Below are 16,139 nucleotides of genomic sequence, written 5' to 3' on the forward strand. Positions count from 1 at the left end.
TATGGTGGAACGGTTAAAACCTTTCGGTCGGATAATGCCTGTGAGTATATGTGTCAGTCAGTTGAGGAGTTCTTTCGAAAAAATGAGATTGTTCACGAGACGTCTTGTAGTTATACTCCCCCACAAAACGGGGTGGCTGAGAGAAAGAATTGCCAGCTCCTTAATGTCACCAGAGCCCTTTTATTTCAGAGGAATCTTCCCAAGCACTATTGGGGTGATGCAGTTCTCACTAGTGTGTATCTATCCAACCGCATGCCGAGTCGTGTGTTGAATGGTCGGACTCCCCATTTTTTAATTCTGAGAAGTCGTCAACATTTTCTCCTCCCTCCTCGTGTTTTTGGCTGTGTGTGTTTTATTCATGATCACAGTCCCAATGTCAAGAAACTTGATCCCCGGTCTATTAAGGGTGTGTTTGTTGAGTATTCTCCTACTCAGAAAAGGTATAAATGTATTGATCCTACTACTGGTCGAGTTTATGTTACACAAGATGTTACCTTCTTAGAACATGCTTCTTACTTTTGTGAGAATCCTCTTCAAGGGGAGAAGTCTGTGGTTAGGGAAGAGTATTTTCAAAGTCAGGAGATTCAATTTACAGAATTTTTGGACTATAAGAAAGGAGAACCTCTCACAGATGTTGATGTACCTGAGAAGGAGGAAGGGTGTGACACTGGAACTGAGAAGGAAGGTCATCGTTTGTTTGGACATGTCTACTCTAGATGAGGTGCTCGGACAAAGGAGGTGACTTGTGGTGCAAGATCTACTTCCAATCCCAATGCCATTCCTTCCCTGGATGAACCAAGTCCTACCTTGAAGATTCAAGATGGGGTTGAAAAGGAAAATGAAGATCTTCCCATTGCCCTGAGGAAGGGTGTCAGGTCATGCACTCAACACCCGATTGGTAATTTTGTATCTTATTTTAGACTTAGCAAAGATTACAAGTGTTTTGTATCTTCTCTTTCTTTGGCTGTGATTCTCATGACCGTTGCTGAAGCTCAAAGTGATTCCAAGTGGGCGGATGCTATGAAAGAAGAAATGGAAGCCTTGAGAAGAAACATGACATGGGAAGTTGTGGAGATTCCTGAGGCAGCTCACTTGGTTGGATCCAAGTGGGTGTATACCATTAAGTACAAACTCGATGGAAGTGTTGAAAGATACAAAGCTCGACTTGTGACCAAGGGGTTTAGTAAAAAATATGAGATTGATTATTTAGAGACTTTTGCTCCAGTTGCAAAAATGAAGACAGTTAGAGTTGTTATGTCTCTAGCTGTGATGAAGGAGTGGAGGATGTACCAACTCGATGTTAAGAATGCTTTTCTCAATGGTGATGTCAAATAAGAAGTGTCAAATAAGAAGTGTATATGCGTATGCCCCCAGGAAATGAAGAACCAGGGAATTGCTGTAAGCTAAAAAAGGCTTTATATGGTCTCAAGCAGTTGCCTAGAGCATGGTTCGAACGACTCAGACGAGTGATGCAACATCATGGATACAATCAAGGGAATGGAGACCACACTCTATTTGTGAAGAAAAAGGAGGGCAGAGTCACTCTTTTACTTGTATATGTTGATGACATGACGGGTGATGATGATGAGGAGATCTTCAAGTTAAAAGTGTTACTGGCTGCTGAATTTGATCTCAAGGATCTTGGCAAACTGAAGTATTTTCTTGGTATTGAGATTGCTAGATCTAGTACTGGCCTTGTACTAAACCAAAGGAAATATACATTAGATCTGTTGGAGGAGACTGGTAAACTGGGATGTAGACCCGCTTCTACCCCACTTGATACTGGACACAAGCTAAGCTTTAGAGATGGAGAGCTGCTCTGTGAAGAAGCTAAGGGAAGATATCAACGTCTGGTTGGAAAGTTGATTTATCTTACCCTTACAAAACCAGATATTACATTTGCGGTGAATGTACTGAGTCAGTTCATGCATGCACCTACTGATATAAACCTGAAGGCTGTGGACAAAATATTGTGCTATTTGAAGAGAAATCCTGGCAAGAGACTCTTGTATGTGAAACAAGAGAATGTAGAGATTGAGGGGTACTCTAATGCAGACTGGGCAGGTTGTGCTGATACCAGACGGTCTACCACAAGATATTGTGTCTACTTAAAAGGAAATCTTGTTGTCTGGAGGAGCAAGAGGCAGGATGTGTGTTTTCGATCTAGTGTAGAGGCAGAGTATAGAGCTATTGCTATAGGAGTGTCAGAGTTGCTATGGCTGAAAATATTGCTGACTGATATCAGAATAGAGGTTGAAGGGCCAATGAAGATGTATTGTGACAACAAGTCTGCAACCAACTTAGCCAATAACCCTGTTCCACACGACAGAACAAAGCATGTTGAGATTGATCGTCACTTCATTCGTGAAAGGATTGATGCTAAAGAGTTAATTTTACCTTACATGAAGTCTGAAAACCTAACCGCTGATGTTCTGACGAAAGCTCTATCTTCAACTTCATTCGAGAGAAATGTATCCAAGTTGGGCATGTTTGATATGTATGCCCAACTTGAGGGGGAGTGTTGACGGATCTTGGTGTTTGGGTCCGGGTCTGGACCCGCTCCAGTATGTCCTAATTAGCGCATACTTATATCATTGTAAACTCTAATCTAAAGTTTCAATGAAATCTTAAGAGAGAGAGAGTCTGGTCGCTAGTGGGCGCCAGTTCCTCCTCGTCCGTAGTTTTTGAGGGTTTTTCCACGTTATATCATGTTCATCGTATTCCTTTATTCTTGATCTTCGTGTTTCTACAATTAGTATATGTTGCAGTTCAATATCCAGCTCCTCAACACTCAAAGGAAGTTTATAAAAGTATCATGCAGCTCAAAACATGCAGACTTCTTGCTGTAGAACATCCAATATTGAAAGAATACATATTCAAACATTTCCAGAACAACAAAGTTACTACGATAATAAGTCTACCAATGCCAATCCAACTTACAAGATTAATCAGTTGCCCGTGGCATGACTACACCTTAGTAATTTTGAGCTGGCTATTTACAAGCATGTTAATTCAGGATGTACAGGCCCCCGGATTGCGTATGGTATACACGTGCTGAGTGTGCATATTTTGTTCTGTTTACGTGTATGTGTGCATGGCACTCGTTAATGTGTTTTTCATTTACATAAACGACGTTATTCAATTTGAAGATCACTAACACCTTACAGATTTTCTCGTTCTAATTGCTTTAATATTGCTGCCAAAATCTTTCTTCTTTTTCCTTTTCCAGGGCTTCTGTTCCTTTGGTCAGTAGCTAAATTCAAATTCACTTCGCTTTGCTTCGATTCGACTGATTGTCTGAATATTTTTTAATACTGGTTGTTAGCATAAGGTAAAACATTGCTCCTGCATTATACTCCTATTAATGGCCACACATACCGGCTTTAAGAATCAGACCAACAAAAAATGTGTCGCACCATTTTTAAATAGCTTCCTAATAAATAGCAGGCACAAGAAGCAACCTTACCAATATATTCACACCAAAAAATATAAACTTGAGATTTAAAGAAGAATGTCACTTGTGATACATTCCAATAAATTCAAGATTTAAAGAAGAATGTCACTTGTGACGGCATTATGAACACTGGATCCTCCAGATGGCAAGACTCATATAGCAATCCTGTAATAAATTAAAAGAAACCCTGATATGTAAAGGACCCAGTCAAACAGGCCGTAAACTTGCATCAATGGAGAAGAAATTGCTTGCAACGAATCCAATTGCAAAAAACTATCTATTCAGAGGTTCCAACTGAACTTCCATTCTTTGTGATGCAGCTGACCTATCATCAGTTAGCGTTCTGTTAGGATCCAACAAGTCAATGGAGTCATCTTCCTCCCCAATACCCATTATCCAGTCACTTCTCCTCAAGACGGCATCCTTCTTCCGTCGAACTTCATGGTATTCCAGGTAAATAACTACAGCTATAACAATCAAGAACCAAACCATCAATGCCCAGTTAAGCCCTTGGACATGCTCACCACCATTCCTATCTCCCAAGTGCTTCAACCCGCTTACTAGAGAAGCAATACCAACTACCAGGGCACCTCTACCAATAATAATATGGATATACACCCACAATATCCGTGCCGGTGAGGCATGCTCCCCAGCAGCTGGTTTCTTAGGACGAAATGAAGCATTTATTGGCTGGACAAAAGCAAGAAAAATTGCTGCAACCCCAAACTTCACATGAATAGAGGAAAATGAGAACCCCCGCAGTTCTGCAGCAGCGAAAAGAATGCCAAGCAAGATGATTGCTAATCCAGAATACTGTAAGTACACATGAATCTGGTACCATCCATCACCCTTCACATGTTTTAAGTATCTGGCTGCCAATATCCCACTTGGAAGCAGAATTCCCCATGCCAAAAACATCATAAAACCATGAACAGCTAGAACTGGCCGCAGGTCTTGCTCAGCCTCAGTAGATCCACGCATCAGGAGCACCCGAACAGGACGACTACTGGTAGCAGAATGCATGTTCCTAATGCTCAAGTGATCATCAGACCAATGTGCACCGAGCGCCCAGACCAATCTTAGGGGAATGGTGGGGTCGATTATGTTCTTGCACTCTGGCTTGCCAGAAACACAAGCAGGTGCCAACTTCCGAGTGAATTCGAATGTGACAATCCCACTCTCTAACCTGCACCTAACATAGCTCAGTTCTTCATTTGTGGCATGGATATTGGCAGGTTCCCTGCCATCAATCCAATATGTGCTCACATGTCCTACACCACTTGAGTCGATCCAACCAACATAGGCAAAGCTGTTCACCATCCCTGCACCGATACCGATTGCAACATATCCACTCTTTTTTCGCCTCGCACAGCAAAGGATATTGAGCCCTCGGCTAATGTCCAAAAAAGTGTCACTTGTTGATCATCCAGGACAACACTGTTGTTGTACATATCAGAGAGACCACCATCAACCACCTCAATCTTCCACCCCATCTTCTTACCATAGAACGATTGGTAATAGACCTGGTCTGGTGTGTTCCTATCAGGTGACCATACCAACTCCTTCGGACTTGCGGGAACACCCTGTATAGTAGGCCCACCAGCATACACGATCTCCGACGTGTTCCTTGCAGATGACGAATTTCCACCAACCTGATCAGATGTTATGTACAAAGCAACATCATGCCCAGCCTGAACAGAGAACTTCACTGGCACCCCTCTCTCCACCCGTAGCAGCGGTGCTTCCTTCTTATTGATGTACAACACCTTCGATGGGCTTGGCAAGTTGGGGTAGTTCATTGATGGACCAGAAGTGACAATCAGAGGGGACTTCACATCAGCCACAATGAGGTCTTGATCCTCCTTATCTTTTGCTTCGAGGGGGCCAGTGCAATCATCCACAACCTTCGAGACATTCAAAGCCAGATAGCCAAAGTTTACAAGTTCTTTTCCACCATGGTTTTGCGGTAGGTAATAAGGACGGAGGGAGTCTGGTGGCCGAATCAACCCGAGCGCCCATATGACAGTGGCATTATCAAGTGGATCCACTGGGATGTCAAACTTTGTGTCTGATGAGACAAGTGGCCGCTGGTAGCGAATCAGAGAAACTCCGTCCCTGTGGTGACCATAGATCAATCTGGTGTTATTCACAGAGCCAATAGGATCTGTGCTCTCGTAGATGGCATCTGGGCAAACACCTTGAAAGCTGCCCTCCTTGTTCAAAAGGCACTCACTGTATTTAGTGATGAAGTAATCGTCAGCAAATGGTGTCCCTTCCTCTGTGAAGCCCGTCACAGCAACATCTGCGTTCAGCATTAAGCGATCAAAAGATCCTAGCGACATTGAGTGGTTTGCCCAACCGAACGCCATGTAATATTGCGAACTGACAGTAGCCTCAAGGCCGATGTCTATCGTTCCTCCCCCTTCTTCATCTTCCACATGATTTAGAGTCCACCTCAATCGAAAATTAGGTGATAGACTTATACAATTGTCAAACATGGTCGGCTGATTGTGATGAAATCGCTTTCTCAGCCCTGAGTTATCTTTGGTCGCACGGTCATCAGCAGGTGATGGAGCTGGGGCTGAGGAGAAGAGATTGTCAGTGCTTGGTAGGATGACATGACCGAAATCAGAAAATGTTGAACGGTCCCAAACGGCGAGGACACGGAACTGGTCCCAAGAGACAGAGTCCAAGAGGTGGATATTGAGGGTTTCATTTCTGAAGTGGCGATCGAGAGGCCTATCAGCAACAGGAAAGCCAAGGGTGAGGTTAGCGAGGTCAGCACCGGGCGCACCCCACCAGAAGACATTAGGGGAGCCTGCAATCATGTCGAAGCCATATATGGAAAAGGAGCAACTATTGATTATGTGGAAAACACCTCGGAGTTGGTGCTGCACCATGACAAAGTCTGACTCAAAGCCTGATAGAGGACTCAGGGAGCGACTGCAAATGGATGATGATGACGTTGTTTTGTCTAAGGCAGAAATCAGCAAGGCCATACCTAGGAGAAGGCCCACTCTTGACATAAACCAGATTGCGCCCTCTTCCATCTTCTATCTGTAGGAGAAAGGGAGGGGAGTAGGAAAGAAGAGAAGCAAGTAAAACCCTAAATTAAAAAATACACACAAACATATTAAATAAGCAAATATCATTTTTATGAGAAACAGTCAAAACACACCTAACTTTGCCATTAACTGAAAGCACAACTCAGGTACTTCTGTTAAGCACATTTATTTTATGTGTTTTGCTTAATTGTCTAAAAAGGCAATTGCCTTGAATCAATTAAGATTTTAGATCTTCTATTTCTATTCAAAATTCGAAATCATTTTTATGTTGAACATCGATCTCTGACTCCAAGTACCTAAATGTCTAGAGACCAAAATCTATCACCAATAACAAACCCAACTACAGGATACGCATTACAAATACAAAATGAGGAAACAAAATTGAAGTTCAATAACAAATTTTACTTAAAAAAGCACAAAATAAATTAAAAAACAAAAGAGCTTCCTCAAGATAGAACTTCATCATTTCATTTAAAAGATTCATAAAGAAGGAAATAAGACTAGAATGGCTATAGTCTACCATCTACTTCTAAATGAATCTATGCTCTCAGTCAAAAACTTTAATCCCCTCACAACCTACACAAAATGAACAATTTTTAATATATTGTTCTATGGGAAATACAACCATCGTAGCAAGAAAATAATTTTACAACCACCAATTTTAACCATTTTAATTCATTTAAAAGTTTAAAAGTCATATCAAGGGTGAGAATCATTAAGCAATGATGAAGTGATAGAATACTGATAAATTTAAGACATGGACTTTGTCAACTCAGTATGGATAACTTAATGATTCAGCAAATCATGAATCAAATTATAACTGAAATTATCGTGAATTGAATTTGAGGTTTTTAATTTTAAAAGATCATCATAGAAAAAAACAAAATTAAGAAAAATTTAAAACTAATACTAAGCATTATGAATCAAATGACTTATAGATGTTGGCCATCAGTCCTATCATATAGATTTTTTTGACATAATTATATGTTTATTTTGCTGGAACATGTTCCACTTCCACCCATAGCTGAATGTTGTTATACTCAGCAGCTCAAGATCAAGCAAAGAGTTCTGCAGAAATCGCAGATAATTGACGCAGAGACCTTCAATTTGAAGTGAGAGACAAAGTTTTCCTCAAGGTGTCACCTTGAAAAGAAGTAACTAGATTTGGAAAGAGTGCTAAACTCAGTCCAAGGTATATTGGGCCATATGAAATCTCGGAAGGAATCAGAGATGTAACATATTGACTTCAATTGTCTGTTGAACTATCTAGGATCCATAATGTTTTTCATGTATCGATGTTGAGAAAATACATTCCTGAACCTTCACATATTCTTAAGGAGCAACCAATACAGTTAAATGAGGACTTGGCTTATCTAGTGAGGCTGATCAACATTGTAGAACAAAAGGACTCCCTAATTCAAGAAGAAATTGTATCATTTGTAAAACTACAGTGGACCAACATGTCAAGCGAAGATGCTACCTGGGAACGAGAAGGTGACATGAGATCTAGATATCCTTATTTGTTCCTCATAAGGTGAGTAAAATTTCGAAGACGAAATTTCTTGTAGGGGAAAGCATAAGCCTTTAAAAAAGGATGTTTGAAAAACTTTGAGAGGGGAGGGCTTATTGAGCCCTACTGCCTCATTCTCTCCTCTTTTCCAAAGAAAACAGAGAGGGTTTGGAGAGGGAGACATGGAGAGAACAGAAGATAAAGAGCAAGAGAGGTGAAGAGAGAAAGAGGAAGAACAAGAGAGAAGAGACGAGGGAGGAAAGGAGCAAATGAGGGACTGAGAAGATAGAGGAGAAAAGGGACAGTGCTGGAGGTAAACCATCTGAACTTCAATTTCTTCTTAAAATTAAAATAAATTGAAATTTGGATGGTTTACCTCCACCACCGTCCCTCTTCTCCTCTACCTCTCAATTTGTCACTACTTCCTTCCTCCCTCATCTCTTCTCTCTCGTTCTTCCTCTTTCTCTCTTCACCTCTCCCATTATTTCTCTCCTGTTCTCTCCCTGTCTCCCTCCCTCATTCTCTCAAAACCTCTCTATTTTCTTTAGAAAAGAGGAGATAATGAGGCGGTAGGGCTTGATAAGCCCTCCTGTAAGTCTTTAAAAAGGGATGCATGTCCACATTTACATGGATGCAACTTGTACATAGAAGAGCTTGTCATTGCACTTTTGAAAGTAAAGTACTAAATGAAGGCCCTTCAAACACTAGTGTACAAAGGAACACAACAACGTTGAAATATCCTGACCAAACTAAGGAGAAATGAGAACTTGATAATAAGTCAAAGAACTGTACAAAGTCTGAAGGGTGGAACGATTTGGAGGTGAAACGAAGGAATATCATGCAGAAAAGTTCCCAAATTCCGTCTCATACTTGTATATCAACTCAGAAAAAAATTCATCATGAAAACCATGTTCAAAGGTAGCGATGCATAACCATCAATACATTGAAAGCTTAGGCATGTGCAATCTATCAGTCCTTTCTTACAATTAGCATTTAGTTCGACGACCATGAATAGTAAGCTTCATTGTTCTACAACCCGCTAGGCCTTATGCTCAGCCTCTACATAGTGATACCTTTAAGATCAACGCCGATAGATAAGCCTACTGGACTGGGGTTACACGATTCATTTAAATTTAGGTTTCCTTCTTAACAATAGAATAAGATGATAACTAGGTGACATTGCAACTGCAAAATGCTGTCGATGAAAACATACAATGGTTCATGCAAGATATCTCAAAAAACAACTAATCAATGTGCTAAAGCTAGGATAGAGATCAAGTTCAATGGTTCACACAATATAACTAACGTCAAAAATCAACACCGGCATCCCGAAATTGGGGGAAGAGCAAATGCAATCTTCTGTTTACCATATAACTAACAAAAATATTCAAGCCGAAATGGGGGAAATCCTTCCGACGCACCTGAGGTTCAGAAATCGGCAAGGAAGTCCGGCAATGGCACGGGTGGCGGCCAGCGACTGCGACAGTGGCGAGGGCCAAGCCTGTTGATCGGTTGTGGAATCTCCGATTGGGCTCCACTGAAGAAAGAACAAATATGGGCGTTAAGGAAATCGGGGGTGACAAGGGCGAGCGCCGAAGATCCGGCGATTGAAAAAGACTGAGAAAGGGGGAGGGACTGAGGAAGGGGGTAATGGGAGTTACCGAAAGGGGGGGAGGAATTTGTTCTCTTAGCGTGCCGGGAGAGTCTCCGTCCGCCGCCAAGAGGGAGTTGAGGATCGCCGTGGTCGGGATGGGATTCACCGGGTCAGTCGGGAGGGGGTGCGTCTGTATTTCGCCGCTCAGGATGCTGCCGCAAAGGTCGCCAGATCAGTCTGGGGCTGCGCAGTGTCACGCCTGTGGATGTCTCAGAGTTTCGTTGATGGTCGGGAAGCTTGGCATCGTGATGCTGGTCGGGAGGGTCTCCGTCCACCGTCGCTCAGACCGCCGTCGCTGGTCGGGAGGGAGACCGTCCGCCGTCGCTCAGTCCTCCGTTTCCGGTCGGGAGGGAGACCGTTGGCCGTCACTCAGACCTCCGTCGCTGATCGGGAGGGTCTCCGTCGACCGTCCGAGAGGGAGCTGAGGTGCGCCGGCATGGTCTGGGGTAGGGAGAAACGCACACACACAGAGGGAGGGAGGGAGAGAGGGAGAGGGGGAGAGAGGAGCAAGTCACGGGGGCATGTGCGGCTCTTCCCCCATTTCATTTTCAACTCATATCTGGACCGTTCGATGGGCTTCATCGGACGGTCTTTATTTGGCGTTCCAGGACGTCGATCAAATGTTCAGTAACTCTATATGCTTATCCTAATTAGTACTACTAGTTCAGTTCATAAAATAGGATGTAAATTCTTGTCTACATGACAAGAATCTGACTAAGCCTACGCCAGACCTTCTGGACGCAGCCTCATTTAGGGGCCCATAACTAACTCTGTTGTAGGCATTAATTCTATGGCTCTAAGATTGCCCAAATACAAAGTCAATTTAAAAATAAAGACAGCAAGTGCATGAGGTTTGGGGCGAATGCCTATAAATTTGCATTCTCCTCTTACACTAACAGGAGTTTCGGTTACCCTCCAGAAACCTAACCTGTGCACATCTTCGTGATTATGATGAGTACATAATGTTAGGAGATGAAAGGACAGGCATGGATTATGTGTACGTCTACATGTCCAAAAAGATATTTTTACTGCTTACAAAATAGTATGCTTTCATTGCATGTTGAAGGGTCCAAAAAAAAAAAAAAACAAAGAAAAAAGACCTTCCTTGCAATTCATTAGATATTAAATAACTGCTTGCAACAAGAGCTTCTGCATCTATAGTAAAATAATGGGTAGGTTGGGAGACTATATAGTATGTGAGATGAAGGGCATTTTGAGCCAAGCTTAGGGGCATGACCACAGTCGGCCTGCATGCCTTACCAAACCACCCCATGGGAAAAGTAAAATACAACGACAGGAATGTCACACGTAGATCTTGGATCTGGGTTTGATGATGAATCCAAATCTAGGTCTAGTATCCAAGGAAAATTCTAGATGATGGATCCTAATATGGTATTAAAATTTTGATTATAATTGGATATTTAGGATCTGAAATGAGAATAATGAATTTGGATCTATAAAGATAGATCACATTTGAGTCTTGGATGACTTGGATATATGATCTCTATCACAAATATGAAATGAAGATATGAAAATAGCATGGACCTGGACCAAGCTTAAGCTGGGCTAGTGGGTTTTACTTACACGACATGGATTGGACGGGGGTCAGGTTCAGTTTCTGAAAAACAAGGTTCAGACCTAGGCTGGGTTTAGGCTCAGCCTTGGTGCTGCCTTTGGAAAATCCAGTTTTAATGGAAAATTGGGGTAGGTTGAGCATGGGCTTAAACTTTACTAGATCCATGAAATTTATATGAAAAACTAACTTAGGTTCATGGAGCTCGTAAGTTACATTTAAAAAAAAAAAACGTGCATAATGAAAAATGACCAAAATACCAACTAAGGTTCTGTAATCCAAGAAAATCATAAAGCAAGGAGTATTTGACCCATACCCTATGTTTATACAACTCAGTGTAAGAGCGCTTTCCCCATTGGTGTTCTTTCCGATCTCTAAATTTAGCTCAAAAAGGAAATGACCATTTTGCTCATGTGTATTTTGAAGTTTTTGGATGAATTTTTTTCGTTCTGACTGAACCAACCTGTAGGTAGGCACCAAAATAGGCTATGATTAATTGTTTTTTTGAAAAATTCCTCCCTAATTACTCTAAAATTTAAAAACTAGTTGTTACCAAGTTAGATGCAATACATTTATAAAGGGAAATCGATGAAGACTGCAAAAATCATATTTTTTTTATTAGAATTTTCACAGCTCTAGTTGAGGGTACTTGGAAAAGCTACTTACTTGTAAGGACATGCTGAAAAATCAAAGTAATTGGCTTTAATTTTACAAAAATTGAGCTCGACAACATGTTATAGAGTGCAGCAAGTACTATGAACGAATTTCATAGCATTCGAAACTAAACTCAACTCAAACCGAAAGGAATGAACTCAAATCAAACTACAAGAGTATTTACTCTTGACAATATAATCTCGACTTAGTTTCAGCTCACTCTATCGGGTTGAACTCAAATTAATCTCAAACCCTTGAAAACAAGAGAGAGAAAGCAATCGTGACTGAATTGAACTCAAATCAGGATGAATTAACTCAAACCAAACTAAACGAAGCTTAATTTTTACATGATAAACATGATCTTAGCTGGCTTTTAGCCCACACTTCCACGTTGAGCTTACATTCAGCTCAAACCACTAAAAATAAGAGAGAGAAAGCATTTGGGAATGAATTGAACTCAAACCAGGATGAATGAACTCAAACCAAACTAAAGGAAGTTTGGTTTATACGTGATAAACATGATCCTAGCTCGGGTTTAGCTCACTTTTTCGGGTTGACCTTAAATTCAACTCAAACCCCTAAAAATAGAAGAGAGGAAGACCCAATAGAAATTTACAAGTTAGTATAAGATTGAAAGATGACTCGAAATCAATGAAATAAAACTCTCTCCAGTAAGGTAAACTTGTTTTGACTTGGTTGAGCTAAAGATCGTATTTTAAGTTATGAGAGCTGATTTGAGCAAAAGGAGAGCTGGCACAGACTGAGATAACCCTAATGAGCTGACTCAGTGATTCCTTAGATGATGCTAAATTGAAAAATGGCATAATTGTTCAAATGTTAGGCAATTCTCAAAAATTTGATAAAAAATTCCTACTTTTTGGGTACAATGACGGGATGTAGGGGTGAAATGATAATTTTCAGCTTTGATGACCTAAGTGATCTGGGTCTTATTGTTCAATGATGGTGTGAAAGGTGCTTGTTCAGTTAAAAAATGGCTCATTTGTTCTTGAAATTTGGTTTTTCAAAATCAAATTGAATCTCATGGTCAAGGGTAAAATCATCATTTGGACTTGGGAAAGTTTTAGGTGTTCACCGCAGCCCTTGTTTACTACTGAGCAAGGAACTGCGATTGGTGGCAAAAACCAAACACCTATCCTAAAAGTGATGATACTTTTGTACATTGATTTTTTGAAAAAGAAAATCCATTTTGAAATATATACAAAAAATGCCCCAGTCTGAATACTAGTGCAATGCTTGCAAAAAATGCTTGAAAATTCTTCTAAAATGGAGTACTTGTATGCTTGTGTGTCTCACATAAAATGCGAGTGCTTGTGAAAGTACTTGTAAAAGTCATGCAATGCATGTCCTTGTATGGTTGTTTGTGCTAGAGCATGAAATCTCACATAAATGTGGTGTTTGTAAAATACTTGTGGACTTGTAAAAATGCTCGTAAAATTTGATAAAATTATTTTGCTTGTATCTCTTGTATCTTGAATGGACTTGCACAATTTTGTTCTTGTAAAATCAAAAACTTTTCAGCCAATGTAATGAAATTTATCTAAAACAATTGTTGTTTTATTTCCAAATGATATGCTAAGAAGGGCTGCTCTCTATGTCATAGGGTTTCTTAGTGCATGATTTGTCACTATCCCAACTCATTTTGTAATAACGAGAAACTTATGTTTTTATCATTAAAGAATTTTTGGACTTGGTTGCCCTTGATTTTTCAAGCTAGCATTTTGCTCATTTTGTTATTTGACTTTGGTAATTTTGGCTCTTTTGTTCATGTTTTTACCTTATTTATATTTTAGGCTAACCTTCACCCGTAGAGAAAACATCTCACCACCCCACAAGTTACTATGAAGCTCCATCACTTTGCTGGACATGTATCTTTGTCATGTGCAATGTTATGTCTATTGTGTTTCCTACTGAACTATTGTAACGAGTTTTGGGTCAGTAGCTCCTATAACAGTTGACCTTAGGGTACTAGATGTAGAACACCCAAAGAGTTATTTTAGTTTCTGGTTTCAGTTACTAGGATATATGAAACACCAAGTTTACAAGTTGCATGACCTTTTGAGTTGCTTGAACATCTGTGGAAAAAAGCATGGAACCAGCAAAATTTTAGAAACCTGTTCAATGTCCCCAGCAATACACAGATTTAGCAGTATCTTCAGGTTCGGCGGTATCTCACCATTATATACTGCACCTTTAAATGACTTGCCTGGTATCGGATTCGGTATAACTCGTCACCTTATTTTGAATTTGTGGACACGAAGTCAATTTTTGCTGTCAAGACAGCCATTAAAGTTCAGTCACGGTTAAATCAGCTGTTTGGTATGGCATTTTAACTTTACAAGTTATTCTTCATGACATGCGGCGCTGAGAAGAGGTTTATCATTTATGCACAATTAGATTAACTTGCTTTGCACTAAAATATATTTTGTAATCAAGTTCAGCCGAAGTATTTACTGATTTATTAATGGAGCTCTACTGATTCTACTATTTTAATCCAGCATTGGTTGCATTCATCCCACCACTTTCTTGTACAACATGATCCAAAAGATCCTTTGTGTGGCAAACGCTGATCAGATTGATTTCAATCTCAAAAATGCTCTCCTGAAGCCATTCAGCCTCGTTGATTACAAACAGCATCGCATGTTTGTTTTCATTTTCGGAATTGGAAGCGCGCAGGGGAAGCTCAAGTAGTAAGCCTTCTTGCTTAGATGCAGCCTAACAGCATCGCATGCTTGTTGTCATTTTCGGAATGCTTCCAACTCTCCAGTCTTTCTGGCAGCTTCAACGTTTGTTCTTGTCCGACAAATATGTGTCAATGATTTGGGTTCGACACATACAGCGATTGGGGTCTCTTGCCCTTCTTGTTTTGGTCAGAGACACTAGAGCCTTTTTGCGCGTACCTTCTAGTTATTAAGTGACAAAGTAACGAACTATGAATAACGGAGCAGTCCTGACCCGCAACTTATTCAATGAGGTTAACAACATGTTCGCCATTCAAATAGGAGCTAGTAAACCAAAATCACACTGGAATACGCCTTATCATGAAGAATAGTCCTGAAGAATGGACGGAGTTAGATAATGCACTTTCAAGGCATCTTTTTTTCTGGTCAAATAAGTAAATTGCTCATGTCATAACCATGGTCCAGTTAAGCACCATAATCAAATAGTAAAAGGTGTAAAGCGATTACTACCTAGACAAAAGAGATGCTTGAGATGCAACATCAGCGTCAAAAGAAATTTATCTACAAAGAAAAAAAAGATGCATTGTATAACTGTTTATCAAATTATTCTTTGTTTTTTTTAGAAAAATGGAGAGGCAAAAAAAATGTGTGCATGATTTCAAAAAGAAATGAAATGATATATCACAGAAGTTGCAAGCTAATATATTTTGTGTAACAATATGCTAACAGTATTCAATAAGATATAATATATACACATATATATAACAAAATGAATGAATGTGAATACAAATTGCATCATAAAATGGTGAGACTGACGGTTGATCCATGAGTTGAATCTGAAGACCAGATACCTTCAAATAAGCATTTCTATTCATCACCCAAACCCATGGAAAGCAGCAGGTGCATTGTTTGATAGCCTTGGCAGTTTCCTGGCTGCAATAACAGCCGCGACAAGTGCAGCTAGAGAAGCCAGGACAAATGCAGGTACATTACCACCTCCAAAGAGGGCATCCCAAGGTCCAGCTCCCAGGGCAACTATCATCTGTTTGTGTAAATGTCAATGACTCAGTACAAAAATATAATATAAGGGAAGATACCTGATGCATTATTAGGAAAACATTCACAGACATTTTTATCAGCAAAATGTTGTCAGGAACCTGGTTTGCATGACACATAATGCAGAAGTCGTTTCGTCTTTTATACAAGAATAAGACTGACTCTGCCACATGCCTCAGTTAAAGTTTATGAACATTTGCTAGGAGTCTAGGAGGGACAGTATACAAGGAAAATTGCTAGTTCTAGTATGCCTAAGCAAATATTAGTCAACTCAAAGGCAACCATATTGAGAAATCTATACCATTATTCTCTCAGATGAAGCACGGGAAATGCATAAACTGCAGAATTCAATTAGACATTCAGAATGTTGTGCCACACATTACTTTACCCTGATATGCTTTCAAAACAGCACAAATTTGTATTAAGCTAAGAACAAAAAAACATGAAAAGCTTTAGATATGCAAGCGACAATAA

At 40.2% G+C, this 16,139-nt stretch overlaps 2 protein-coding genes across 5 annotated transcripts in view; both read right to left on the reverse strand.

Moving 5' to 3' along the window:
• Positions 1-3,473: 3,473 nt before the first annotated feature.
• On the reverse strand, positions 3,474-10,208 carry LOC116258733 (cytochrome b561, DM13 and DOMON domain-containing protein At5g54830). Its single transcript, XM_031636081.2, is given in 4 exon segments — positions 3,474-4,815; positions 4,818-6,511; positions 9,451-9,566; positions 9,691-10,208. Coding segments are annotated over 2 exon segments (2,775 nt in total). The 5' UTR covers positions 6,505-6,511; positions 9,451-9,566; positions 9,691-10,208; the 3' UTR covers positions 3,474-3,727.
• Positions 10,209-15,288: 5,080 nt separating this feature from the next.
• LOC116259481 (sucrose transport protein SUT4) overlaps positions 15,289-16,139 on the reverse strand; it is a 41,515-nt gene continuing 40,664 nt past the window's right edge. For 2 of the 4 annotated variants that reach the window (XM_031637323.2, XM_031637324.2), the window contains one exon: positions 15,289-15,651. In XM_031637323.2, coding sequence (XP_031493183.1) covers positions 15,484-15,651 — 168 coding nt within the window. In that variant the 3' untranslated portion in view covers positions 15,289-15,483. The remainder of the gene's footprint in view (positions 15,652-16,139) is intronic. The other 2 variants (XM_031637325.2, XR_007574136.1) reach the window with 2 other exon arrangements.

This window comes from Nymphaea colorata, chromosome 8 (genome assembly GCF_008831285.2).
Source record: "Nymphaea colorata isolate Beijing-Zhang1983 chromosome 8, ASM883128v2, whole genome shotgun sequence".
Classification (NCBI taxonomy): Eukaryota; Viridiplantae; Streptophyta; class Magnoliopsida; order Nymphaeales; family Nymphaeaceae; genus Nymphaea; species Nymphaea colorata.